The 12,838-nt window shown below is 53.6% G+C and overlaps 1 protein-coding gene across 1 annotated transcript in view; it reads right to left on the bottom strand.

The window, feature by feature from the left end:
• The window catches only part of Slc6a9 (solute carrier family 6 member 9), a 36,398-nt gene extending 25,444 nt beyond the window's left edge, over nucleotides 1-10,954 (bottom strand). The window contains exons 1-2 of the mRNA XM_075944931.1: nucleotides 10,632-10,954; nucleotides 3,057-3,165 (exon numbers count right to left, since the gene is read on the bottom strand). Coding sequence (XP_075801046.1) covers nucleotides 3,057-3,086 — 30 coding nt within the window. The 5' untranslated portion in view covers nucleotides 3,087-3,165; nucleotides 10,632-10,954. The remainder of the gene's footprint in view (nucleotides 1-3,056; nucleotides 3,166-10,631) is intronic.
• Nucleotides 10,955-12,838: the final 1,884 nt, after the last annotated feature.

The following is a 12,838-nucleotide window of genomic DNA, read 5'->3' as shown; positions in this document are numbered from 1 at the left end:
CTTGGTGATCTACCATTGTGTGCCAGGCCTGTACTAGTTGAGCACTTGCTAAATGCCAAGACTAGGCTTAGTGAGCCAGTATCCACTGTGTGCCAGGCCCTGTGTAGATGCTGCAGGCAGGAGGTATTCAAAACCCTCATGCCAAAATACAATGGAACAGGTCAGGGTGGGGCAGCCCCAGGTGGCCTGTGGCACTTGCAAAGCCTTCTGGGAGTTAGAAGCTCTGGCACCAAGGACCCTGGTGTCGACTGACTCTGCTGTTATTCGTTAGGAGGCTTCCCAGTGGCAGAGGCAACCAGTGTGTCACACATGGGAAAAAGTAAGACTCAACACATAGGTAGGGACTGAGAAGGCCAACAGGGTGGGGGGGAGGACTCAAACTGTGGCGGCGGGGGCACCCACATTGCCTGTTTTAGGCTGTCCTCCTCCAGTTCCTGTCCTTGGAGACCGAGCCCTGCTCCACATGTGTACAGAGACTCTAGGTCTTCATGGAAGGACCACCTCATCCAACCCCAGTGGCCCCAAGCATCCCAGCTGCTCCCCTGCTTCAAGGCACCCTGGCCAGCTGGGTTCTCTTGCGGCCCTGTCCTAGGAGCCACTGAGCCGTGAGGAGGGCAGCTGAGCTGGCCTGGCAGAGACCATCTGGGCTGAGAGTGGGGAGAAGGGCACGTGCAGCAAGCATGTGGGCCTGGGCACGTGCTGGAAAGTGACTTGCTTCTCCACGGGACACCTGCTCCAGAGGCCAGGAAGTATCGAGAATAACATAGAGTGTTTACTGACAACGAAGATACCCGAATAGCCCAGGTCCTCACCCTCAGTCAGACCTGGGACAAAGGATGACAGAAACGAGGATCCCGTGGTAGGGAATCACCTCTCAACTCTACACGGCAGGACACCAAGAAAGCAATACCGCCACAGAGAACTGGAAAGATTCAAGGGCCATTAGCTTACATACACACCCTCATCACCCTCTCTTCTGACCTTCCTGGGCATCCTAAGGAGCATGCTTGCAAGGAATTTCCTCAACTCATCCACTTGGTCTTAGGAGACGAACACCCAAGGGGTGCAGACTTAGCTCCCGTGTCAGAGAGCAGAACTGGGGTTCAGCAGGGGCCGGCTGCCCAGGACACCTCCGAGGCTGTATCCTAGAGACAAACACTGAAGGAGGCAGCATCTGCTCCAAACAGACTCAAGAATAGAGCAGCCCAAGGTCATCAGCAGAACAGAACGAAGAGGCAGGAATTAATTTCAGAGCATCTACTAGGGGTGCCCATGGGACAGACACTACAAGCCTCAAACATAGCAATGGGTAAAAGCTAAAGGGCAGAGGACACTGAAGAAAGCAAGCGCCAGCTATCTTTAGGCACATCCGAGTGCTGGGAATGGGAGTCCCAAGACAGCATTCCCGCCCACAGACTGACTGGCCTGGCTGGCCAGCAGAGGACAGAGTCCCGGAAGCTCCGCTGGGGCAGGGATTGTGAGACCTCGTGATTTACACTTCGCTGTCCTGCCCGCCTGGTTCCCCTTCTCTCCTGCCTGTCTAGCCTTTCCAGGGTCACACCAGAGAAAAGGAACAGCCATGTTTAGAGGGCTTCACATGACTCGGTGTCTCCAGAGCAGGAAGGGGTAGAACCAGACCCTACATTCAACCAAAGACGTTGCAGAGGAAAGGTCAGGTCCTCTTTGGGTCTGCACAGAATCCACCCTAACCAGTGTGCAGGGAGTACGATCTCCCATCTGTGTAGGTCCCTGAGAACCTTGGTTTCAGATTGGCTCAGGTACACTGTAAAAAGCTTTATCCTTTCAAACCCATCCCTACAGGAGCAGGTGACTCTAGAACAGGCCCGTGGGGGGGGGGGGACTGGGTCAAAGGACTGGTGTCTAGAGAAAGGCTCTGAACCTACTCACAATCTGTTCCCCCCCCCCCCCCCCGACCAGGGCCCGTGAATCACAGCAATCTTTGGTGAGAGACAGAATTAATTTGGAGAGGGCTCAGCAGAGACCTCAAGCCAACCAGCCTTTGACGGGATAAAGGAAGCAGTAGAAGGCACAGATGGGGTGGGGGGTTAGTGAAGGAGGGGCTATCTTTTGTCACTGGCTTCCACCACAATAACCGCCCACTTTGGCGCCTCCCTGACACAAGATCTCAGGGGCAAACACAGAACCTAGCACTCAGGATTGGGCCTGCATCCAGTGCCAACCTGCTCCATCCTCCTCACTTTCTCCTCAAGAATGTGACCCAGGGCCAAGCATGGCTACACATGCTCAGACCTGACCTGAAAGAAGGGGTTTACTTTGGTGCAGGCATGAGGAACTGAGTCAGGGACTGGGAGCTGGGGGTTCTGGGCAGGGCTGGAGAAAAGATCTGAGCCTTTGCTCCCAGCATTTGGGAGGCAGAAGCAGGCAGATCTCATCTACATAGGCAGTCTCACATCAACACCCAGAGCTGTACAGTGAGACTCTATCTCAAAAAGGTAGGGGTGGGGAGGGACTTAACCTAGGCTCTTGTTTATTGAAGGGCCTCACCCGCACCTTTCCTGAGCTCTAAGATCAAGGGCAAAGGAAGGGCTGTGGCTAGGGCTGTGGAGGAATGGAGTTATTGGAAAAACCTAGCAAGGCATTCATTACTTCCTGCAGTATGAAGGCCACAGAGAAGCTGGCAAAATTGGACAGGTCTGTGCATGCCCAGCATTGGGCTGGCATGGGGTATATTCACAAGTGTCTACTGTTCTCTCAACAGGACAACCCATGACCACTCTATAGTACCTCTTCTGACCAGGATAGGACAGACGCGCTCTGCTCCTTGGCAGGCCTTTGCTGGCCTATGGTAGAACCACTTGCAGGCTTGGGGCCTGGTGTTGTCTAACCTGCTGGGTGAGGGGTTACCTGCCCAAACCTGAGGCGGTCCTGGCACATGGGACCCATGGTAGTGCCAACCCTGGCCCTGTGGAACCTCTTAGCCCCCCGCCCCCCGTGAAGACAAGCAGCTGGCAGGAGACCTCACAGGGCGATGTTTAGGACACCCCTTCCTCGTAAAGTCCGGCCCCTGTACTCACCAACATCCCTTTGGCACCTTTTCCTACCATGGTGGCGGTGGGTTGGTGGACCTGGAGACCTGGATCACGCCTGCAGACTCAGTGCCCTTCAGACAACAGGCCTCAAGAGCTGTGGAGAACAGAGTGAGGTCAGGCTCTAGACCAGGCAGGCCCCCTGGGCTCCCCAGAACAAGAATCAGGTAAGCGGTTTTACATTTTTTTTTCTTTTGGAGGTAGGGGTGAGAGGGACTACAGGGAGTAGGAAGTTTATCAGAAATGTTGCTAATGCCCTGACAGACACAAAGAAAGGACAATTCACATCCCTGCACCAGAGACAGACAGCACGGCAGGGTCTCTAAAGGAAGGAATCAGTCTGAACAGCAGAAGCGGGAGGGAGTCTCCTCGTAAACCTTTCTGAGGATGGAGATGGTTTCACAACCCAAGCCATTCTCAGGCAGAAGGCAGGGAAGGGGGAAAGGAGTATGATCTGGCACCAGTACCCAGAGTGGACATCGCAGGTGAGAGCCTGGCCTCAGGATGTCTGTTAGCTAGGGACTCACAGCGTCCCAGTATGGAGCCTGTGGGTATCTTTGAGAGGGGGACACTGCAGATATTGAGGAATGAGCAGAGGCGGGATTCCAACATGACATTCCTGTGATACGGAGCCCACACCACCAGTCAAAAGAACTAACGTCCCTCCCTTTCTCCGTATCCACTCCCTTTGCCAGGCCATTCTACATCCCGCTCCCTTCTGAGTGACCCTGGGATCCAGCCCTTCCCTAGCTGCCTTCTCAACCCTCCCCCCAGATCCCTTATTCTCTAGGCTTCCTGTCCCAATGGGCAAAGGTCTATTTTTGACTCTCCAGATGCCCAATCCTATAAAAGATAAAAAATGAACACAGAGCTGGGATGGGGTCCAAGTCCTTCATCATCTGTGTGAATGGCTGTAACCTTTCCCCAGGAGGGGAGGGGTGTCAGTTTGGATCAGTGGGCACTCCCCAGCCAGGCAACCACAAGTCCCCATGTCCCCCACTCCACCCCACCACCGACCCCAGCGCCACTCATCCTGGGCTCCAGGGTGGCTGGGCTTGGTGCTGTTGCCACTGACCGAGCAGGACACACCAGACGTAGTCACACCTCCTGCCTTTACCACACGGTCTTCTAGTTGTACCGAGTGAAATTCTGCAAGTCCTTTAGGACTGGGCCTAGATGTCACCCCCTCTCTGTAGTAGCCCTTCCCAACACTGCTCCAGCAGAATGAGGGACGGCTTCTTCTGTCGGCTTTGTACAAACTTGTCCTAGTGCCCTGATCGTCTCAGGTCACACAGATTTGGTTCTGAGCCTCGTGACCCCAAGTCAGTGGTTACTTGAGGGCTTGGGATTGAGCTTCCTTTATCCCTTTGGGCGCAGGCCCTAGCACACTGGCCAGCTAGCAAGTATAGGCTGAGCTGCAATGAAGGGGCACTGGGACGACAGAGGTCCTGGAAAGAGGTTCTTGTCACCCAGGGATTGTATAGGAAACTTAGAGCCATGTGGTGGGCAGGTGAGCTGAAGAGGAGGGGGAGATGGCAAAGCTCATGCACGCATCAGTGCCCAATGTGGTCAGAACAGATCTCGGAGGGAGCAATCTTTAGAGAGCCTCGAAGAGCTTAGTCATGGGGGGGGGGGTCCCGGGGTTGGACAGACCATGTGGTTCAATCTTCACAGAGCCCGGTTCCAGGGAAGATTTGGCTCTGCTCCTGATAATTTCCACTCCAAAGTCTATTCAGAATCATTCCTGTCACCAGCAGCCACCAACCAAGGGCCACCTCTCACCCACAGGAAGGCAAAGTCTGGAGGAAAGGTAGGCCACTATTTACTTATCCAAATCAGCCCTTGATTCATTAGTGCCTTTGTCCCAAGCACTTGGTTTCCCCTTCTCTGGGCAGGGATGAAGAGGGAAGTAAGCAGTCAGTGGCCAGGGCTGGCATCTGCCTCTCCAAGGTGCTCTCTTAAAGAAGCCCTGCTCATGGATTTGTCTTCCGATAGCAGTCAGAAGAGGACTGTGCCCTTCGAAAGGCAATCATACCTTCATCCTCTTCAATCACCAAACCCTTCCACAGGAAGGTCTGACTTCCCAAAGTTGCCTCTTTTCTGTCAAGGACCAGTAACAACCAAAAGGATAGCAATCATGGCAGATGATACTACTCTAAGCCACCTTCTGGGCTGGGGGCAGCTCAGTACACTAAGAGCATCCTAGGTCTGCACCTACAGAGTAGCCTCACCAGGACATACTGAAGCTTCCCTGGCGGTTTGCAGAGAGGCCGATGCCTAGCCTGGAAGGTTTGAGCCAACTTTTCCAACAGACATCTCTGATCACACCCAGGGAAGTCACTGGAGTTCTGAGTACCAAGTGCAGCAGCAGTCTCTGCCCTCCGGTAGCTTATGTTCTAGTAAGGACAAGACTGCTTAGCATCTGCACCAGAACAAGGTGGTATAAAGCTTAGTAGCTTCTCCTGCCTTTACCACTCTGGGCAATGCCTTTATCCATCCACTCAGAAGGAACCATTGGACTACTGGAGGCACAGGTCAGTGGAGGTGCTTGACTAGTGTGCTGGGGTCCCTGGGTTGGATCCATGGCACTAGGGGGAAAAAATTAATTACCCACAGGATGCCAGGCCCTCATCTAGATCCACAGACCTGAAATACTGAGACACCAGACCCGTTCCAACCCATACATGGAGAAACACTAACAAGCAGCAGGCCATGGTCACTGTGGCGTATAGTGAAGACTTCAGCTCTGGGATCTGATAGGGTTAGATTTGGCCTCGAGTAGTCACTACTTACGATCCTCAGTGTTATCTGACCCTTTGCAGCTGACTTTTCTCAAGCTGGAGAGTGTGGCTAGTTATAAGCCCCTTGATAAGCCTAGGGGGTCTCTGCCCAATTTCTGTGCCTATTACAAGTTCTCCATATTCTCCTCTCTTCCCATCCATTAATCTTCCCTAGACCCTAAAGCATCCTCCTAGGGTTTTCCACTGCCAACAGGCTATGGCCTGAACTCTTCACCAGGTGTTTTAAGGTTGGCTACAATTACCTTCATTTGTTTCACAAATAGTTATTGCAGGTTTGCTCTAGGCCAGACCTATGCTAGGCACCAAGAACACAAAGGTCTCTCTGCCTTCCTGCATCCTAGTGGTTGTGGGGTGGGGGGCAGGGGGAATGGGGTGGGGGAGGGACTGAGGGACGGATGTCAAACTAAATAATTACAGATGGAGATAAACAGTGTGCTGGAGAAAAACTCTCTATATGCACTCTATAGCGGGTGACAGTCTGGAAGGTTTCTCTGGGCAAAAGGACAATTGGCAAAGGTAAGGAACGAAAGAAGAGGTCAGAGGTGACCGGAGAAAATGAAACTGACAAAGTTCTGATCACCAAAGAGAAAGGCAAAATGGATAGATAAGCCAGGCAAGGACCTTTGGGGTCTGGATGTCCATCTTAGCCCCAAGATGGCCATTAAAGGTTGTTAAACATTAGATCAAGCAGGAGAAGAATGGATTGCCGGAAGGGGCTCCGCGAAAGCTCCACTCCTTGGGAGTAGTTGCTTGCCTGCAGGCTCGGGTACTCAGGAGGCTCAGAAGGTAGGATCATCTGCACCCACAAGGATGAGATGAGCCTGGGCAACATGAGAAGACCCTAATTCAAAACAAAACAGAAGGGGTAGCTGGGTGTGGTAGTGCAAACCTTTAACCCCAGCACTCGGGAGGCAGAGGCAGGCAGCTGTCTGTGAGTTTGAGGCCAGCCTGATCTACAGAGAGAGTTCCAGGACAGCCAGGGATATAGAGAAAACATGTCCTGAAAAAAACAAAGAAAAAAATAGCTCACAAAAAATAAAACCAAAGAAATCCTCCCCAAACAATCTAACCCCCCCCAAAAAAACCCCAAAAAACAAACAAACAAACAAACAAAAAAAGCCGGGTGGTAGTGGCACATGCCTTCAAACCTGCACTAAGTAGGCAGAGGCAGGCAGATCTCTGTGAGTTGAAGGCCAGCCTGGTCTATAGAGTGAGTTCCAGGACAGGCTCCAAAGCTACAGAAAAACCCTGTCTTGAAAAAACAAAACAAACAACAACAACAAAAAAAACAGCAACAACAAAAATAAACCAAGGGGCTGGAGAGATGGCTCAGTGGTTAAGAGCACTGGCTGCTCTTTCAAAAGTCCTGAGTTCGACTCCCAGTTCTAGGTGGCTCACAACCATCTGTGACTCTAGTCCCAGGGATCTGATGCCTTCTTCTCACGTCCCTGGGCACTGTACACAGATGGTGGACATACACATACTAGGTACACACACTTACACATGAAATGAAGTATTAAAAAGAGAGAGAACATACGAATCCCTCAACAGAGTGTAGAGAAAACACTAAAGCAATAACGGAAGAGAAGTCATCAGCTAGGAACCAGATGAGCTGGGGCAGTGAGGAAGGGGCGTGGATCATGAAATTGATGCCTGTGCAAGCAAAAGGGCAGCGATGAGAGAGAAAGTTAGAAACACAACGGAACTTGGTGATGAACTGACTCCCTGCGGGTGCTGAGAGAAAATGAAGGGTCTTACTTACTCCTGGTCCCAGGGACGAGAATGCTGGCAATACTGCAGGCTCAGAGAAGGGAGAGGTCTAATGGAGACACACTAACTGGGTTGTCTGTGAGTCAGCAAGGTGATACAGAGCCCTTTGCTACTTGGGACTTTCTTCTTCCTCAAATGGGATTGTCGAATGGACTTTTTTTTAAAGGAGGGTAGGGTCTGTTTCTGCATATGGTTTCAGAGGCTATAGTCAAAGATCTACTCATTAATGTGCCCACGTTAAAGCTCCTGGTCTCATGGCGACCAGGAAGCAGTCAGGTGGACCAACTACAAAATGTTCATTTTTATTCTTAATTATGTGCACATGTGTGAGTATAGGCACGAGAACAGGGAAGGAGTCGGATCTCCTGCAGCTGCGGTTACAGGTGGCCGTGAGCCCCACAGTGTAGGTGCTGGAAACCTTTGAGTTCTCTGCAAGGGCAGTATACAAATATAGAAGGTTTTGTTTTGTTTTTTCCAGACAAGGTTTCTTTGTGTAGCCCTGGCTGACCCGGAACTCACTATGTAGATTAGGCTGGCCTCGAACGCAGAGATATACCTGCCTCTGCCTTCTAAGTACTTGGATTAAAGGCAAGTGCCACCACTACCTGGATTATTTTTAATTTTTATGCGTGTATGTGTGTAAGTACACCCATACAGTTAGTAGTAGAGACAGAATATGTGTGTCTATGAAGGATATCACATTCCCTGGAGATGGAGTTACAAGCAATTGTGAGCCTCCTGACATGGGTTCTGGAAACTAGGCTCAGGTCTTCTGGAAGAGCAGCCAGTGCTCTTAACCATCTATCCAGGTCCAGACTATGTTCTTATCCACGGAACCATCTTTCCAGCCCCTAGGCAGACCAATTTTAGGGGTCCATCTGAACCAAGTCCTCACTAGTAACAGGTAGCAGGTCTCCCTGACCTCAACTACTTCACGGTTTGGATGGAGGAGGCATAGTCCCTATTCAGTCGCATGGAAGAAGTGGCAGGACACTGTTGAGTGCATGATGCATCCTGCTTGAGACCCCCAAGCCAGCCACTTGCTGCCATCTGCTTAGCATGACACTCTTCGGCCTTCTCAGGAGCCTCTGGGGTCTCGGTCCCCAGTGGTCCCCATGCCTCTGCCTTCATGAAGCCTTCTCCCACCGGCTGCTGTCAGCCTTTCCACAGTACCCCTCAAGATGCAGGGTACTGACTAGCATGCCGGTTACAAGAGCAGCATGCTTGCTTGTGTGTCCAAGTGAGCCCCCCTCCAACTGGAGAGCTCTGCTAGGCAGAGGTGTGATTCTTCTGCATGCTAGGAGCTATACCACTGCAGTCGGGCTGAACTTAAGACGAGTAACGGGCATTTTCTCTGAGGTCTCTGAAAACACTTGGGCATGCTCAGCGGTCTCCTCTGGTCCTTAGAACCGGTCCTATCATCCACTACTCTGTCTTTTGACCCTCACCATCCAGGATGTCTCTAAGTTCTTTTTGCCCATTCTTTGCTCTTTATCCTTTATCTTATCTTCTAGCGGTCACAGTGTCAGACTTGCTTAAATTAAGAAACGGAACAGGTAGCGTTGGCACTCGCCATTAAGGCAGAGGCAGGCAGATCTCTGAATTCAAGGCCAGCCTGGTCTACAGAGAAAGTTCCAGAACAGCCAGAACTACATAAAGAAACCCTGTCTCGAAAAACCAAAAAAGAAAAAACGAAAAAAAGAAATAGAACAGGCTTTGTGAGGGAGCTGTCAGAGAGCTGGGTGGGTTTGCAGCTCCTTTAAGAGTGATTCGCTAGGGGCGTGGCCTGAGGAAAGCAGGCCCGAGAGGGGGTGCGGCCCCTTTAAGTAGCGGCCGGGCCACGACTCTAAGGCCCCGGGCGGGCGGGCAGTGTGGGGTGCGGTCGCTTTTGGAGCCGCGGAACCGCCCGGAGTGCCCACTTCCTCGAAATGAGACCGATCCGCTTTAATCAGGGGGCAAGGTGTGTTGGGGGGCGGGCGTTACATCAGCCACCACGTGTGCGTCTCTCAGCTGGCGTGGAAGAGGCCGCCCCGCCCCCCGCGGTGGAAAAGTACCGGGGTGCCGAGGTCCCCGCCCCCTTGCCCCGCCCCCGCCCGTCCTCGGCCCCTCCCGGGTCTGCGGGCGAGCCCCCTCCCGGCTCGCCGGCCTCCACTCCCGCCTGTGCGTGGCTGCCTGCTGCGGGGCGCAGGCTGGGGGCGGGCGTCCTGTGGGGCTGCGGGAACCCAGGCCTCACCTGTGGCCGCCCGCACTCGCCCCAAGCGCGCCCAGAGTGGCAGTGTGCGGATTTGCCCCCCACCCGAGCAGCAGCCCCCCAAAACCACTCCCCGCCCGCAGTCTCTTCCCACTGCCGCAGCCACGCGAGTCGTGGACAAAAGAGAGCCGGAGGGCGCTGGGGCTCTTCCTCGCTGCTTCCCAGGAACCACGGACGCGCGGGAACCAGCACCCGGCGGGCGAGTGGGCGGGCAGATTAGGGAGGCCGCCGGCTGGGGCGGCTAGATAGGTAGCCAGGACGGCTGGCAGAGGAGGTGGGGCGAGAGGCTGCACGCGGGGCAGGACCTCGCCGCCGGTACCCCGCCGCAGACCCACTGGCGCCCCAGACGGACCGAAGACGCTCTCCGGTTCCGGCGCTGCGCGCACAGCCCCGCGCCAGCCGCCCCCGACCAAGCCGGCGTCGGCACGCAGCTCTTCCCCCCCTCGTTCCGAAAGCACCCCCCCCCCCGTCTGCTTTAGCTCCTTGGTGACAGCGATGACACACAGACTCGCGCACCTACCCCGACCTTCGCGGCAAGACAGACATCCCGGTGCCAGCTAGCACTCACACTCTCAGCCACAGATGCCCGCAAGCATACATACGCTGTCGCATCCACGCACCGCACACACATCCACACGCTGGTCCTGGGGCTCAACCTCCCAGAGTCACAGAAACGCCCAGAACCATCACAGGACAGACTGAGGCGCGGGCCGCAAAGCCCCCTTCCCCCAGCTCTCTTACCATACTGCAGCCCCCGGCCCAGGCTTGCTGGGTCCGCACCGCGGTGCGCCCAGGTGGCTTTCTTAAAGGGAAAGTTGCATCAGCCTCCCGAGGCTCTCTGCAGCCGCCAGTCCACCCGCCCCGCCGCGTTGCTTGCGGCTCCTCCAGAGCTTGTTGTGTTTTGGTTTCGGGGAGGCGGGGGCTAAGAGTTTGGTGAAAGTTTGGAGAGTGAAGAAGGCTTGAGAAACCTAGCCAAGTCCCTCCCCTCCCTGAGCGGCTCCCCTGGCCGCCCTCCCCCGCCCTGGTCCCATCTCCTCCCTCCCGCGTGCCGACTACTCTGGCTCCTCCTACCAGGGAATAAAATTACAAGTGGCTCTTGCTTTCAGATGATTGATCCTCGCGAACCCCTGGAAGTGGGGCTCTGCGAAGGAGTCCTCTTCTTCTCCCCAGACTCTCTGCCCTTCAGTTGGGACCCTTGGAGGAAGCAGATGTCCTCCCCTTCGGGCTAGGCTTGGAACGAAGCCAAAAGGCCTGGGGCGCTTTGGGGGGCTGGGGCTGCATTTAGCCCGCCAGGCCCCTGGCCTTCTGCGCCTGCGTTCCCCCTAGAGAGAAGTCAAGAACAAATTCCGTTCCCTTTGGAGTAGCGCCGCTAGAGACTGTGGGCACAGCTGAGTAAGGCCTGGGACCCACTCCTTGGAATTGCAAGGCCGAGGAGCCCTTTCTCCCGGAACTTTCCAACGCTGATTTGATCAGCCCTCCCCAGGTGGTAGTGCTACAGGCGCTGTTTTCTCGGTGGGGAGACGGAACCTGGATTGCAGTATCTGCCAAAAGGCGTTTTGCTGAGCCCCAGTTTCCTCCTCTGCAAAATGGAGAGGATGGGTTAAAGAAATGCATACCCACGTGAAACCCGTTGCTCTAGACTGGCAGTGGGGCCTGGTGTCGTGGAATGGGCTTCCACGTTTGCTTACCTTGAGCGAACCACTAACTTTCCATCAAAGCAGACAGAGGACCTGGGGCCTGTGCTCAGCTGAAGGGATATGCTCCGGATTGCACTCTGCGCCGAGTTCTCATCATTGTCCAGGCAGGAAACGTTTGTTTGTTTATTGACGTTCAGGCTCTAAAAAGCAGGTGCATCCATGTCAACGTTGCACAAGACTAACTGGTGTTGAGAATCCACCGCGTTAATTTATAATCACCGAAAGGGACGGCAGGTGTTCAACCAGAAGACCCCTTCACTTCTGCCTCTCTCTAGTACGCAGTACATCCGCTGCCCTTTGCCGGGACCTGCTCGTACATGCTGCTCTCTATTGTCGTGGAACTCACGATCTGTTCATACTGGAGATCTGATCAGACTTGGGAAGACGCTTAATGTCCCTTTTGAGTCTGCCCTTGAACTTAGCAGATACAGCCTGTGTGGGGTGTACAGTCGGGTTTATAGTAGGGAAGGAACACACACAGCTCTATCTAAGCAATCTGTTGTGTCTGTGACCTTTGACTATGCTTGTGCAGAAGCCTCTGGAAAAGCAGCTGTGGGTCTTGCAGCAAGCTGTGCAGTTGTGTGTGTGCGCACCTGCTCAAGTCCTGGATCTGGGCAGATAGTATCCAAGCACTTCTCAGCTTTTCTACCAGGAGTTATTCCCCTACAAATTGTTTATGGTCTCTTCTACCCTGCTTCCTTTCTAGATTATCCAAAAAAGGCTCCATTCCAAGACAAACAGATTGGAGGCTGTTAGGAGAAGCCACCAGGTGGAGGGAGGGTTGGGGAAAAGGTTTCCGTCCTCCTTATAGGGATAAAATGAACCTAAAAGGCATTAAAGGGGGTCTAAGAAAAAATTAATTTTTTATTTGCTTTTTTTTTTTCTTGAGACAGGGTCTTAGTATTTAGCACTGGCTGTCCTGGAACTCACTCTATAGACCAAGTTGGACTCCAACTCAGAGATCCACCTGCCTCTGCCTCCCCAGTGCTGGTATTAAAGGCGTGTACCAGTTGGGAGCTTTGTGTATGTTTTTGGACAGTGAATCACTATGTACGTAGCTCTGACTGGCATGGAATTTGCTATGTGCTCCCAGCCTGCCTTGAACTCCTGACAATCCTCTTGTCTCTGCCTTTGCTTCTCTGGTTAATGGCCCAGTGAAAGTAGGTCTCTCTAAGGAGCCCATTTGAAGGGCAGCTAGATACTCAGGGTACACACCAGACTAGGGCTGAAGCCGAGGGAGGTTTTGAAGAG

Source organism: Microtus pennsylvanicus, chromosome 13 (genome assembly GCF_037038515.1).
Source record: "Microtus pennsylvanicus isolate mMicPen1 chromosome 13, mMicPen1.hap1, whole genome shotgun sequence".
NCBI classification, from domain to species: domain Eukaryota; kingdom Metazoa; phylum Chordata; class Mammalia; order Rodentia; family Cricetidae; genus Microtus; species Microtus pennsylvanicus.
Note: the sequence above shows the minus strand (reverse complement) of the source record. Positions and strands in the feature narration are given on the sequence as shown.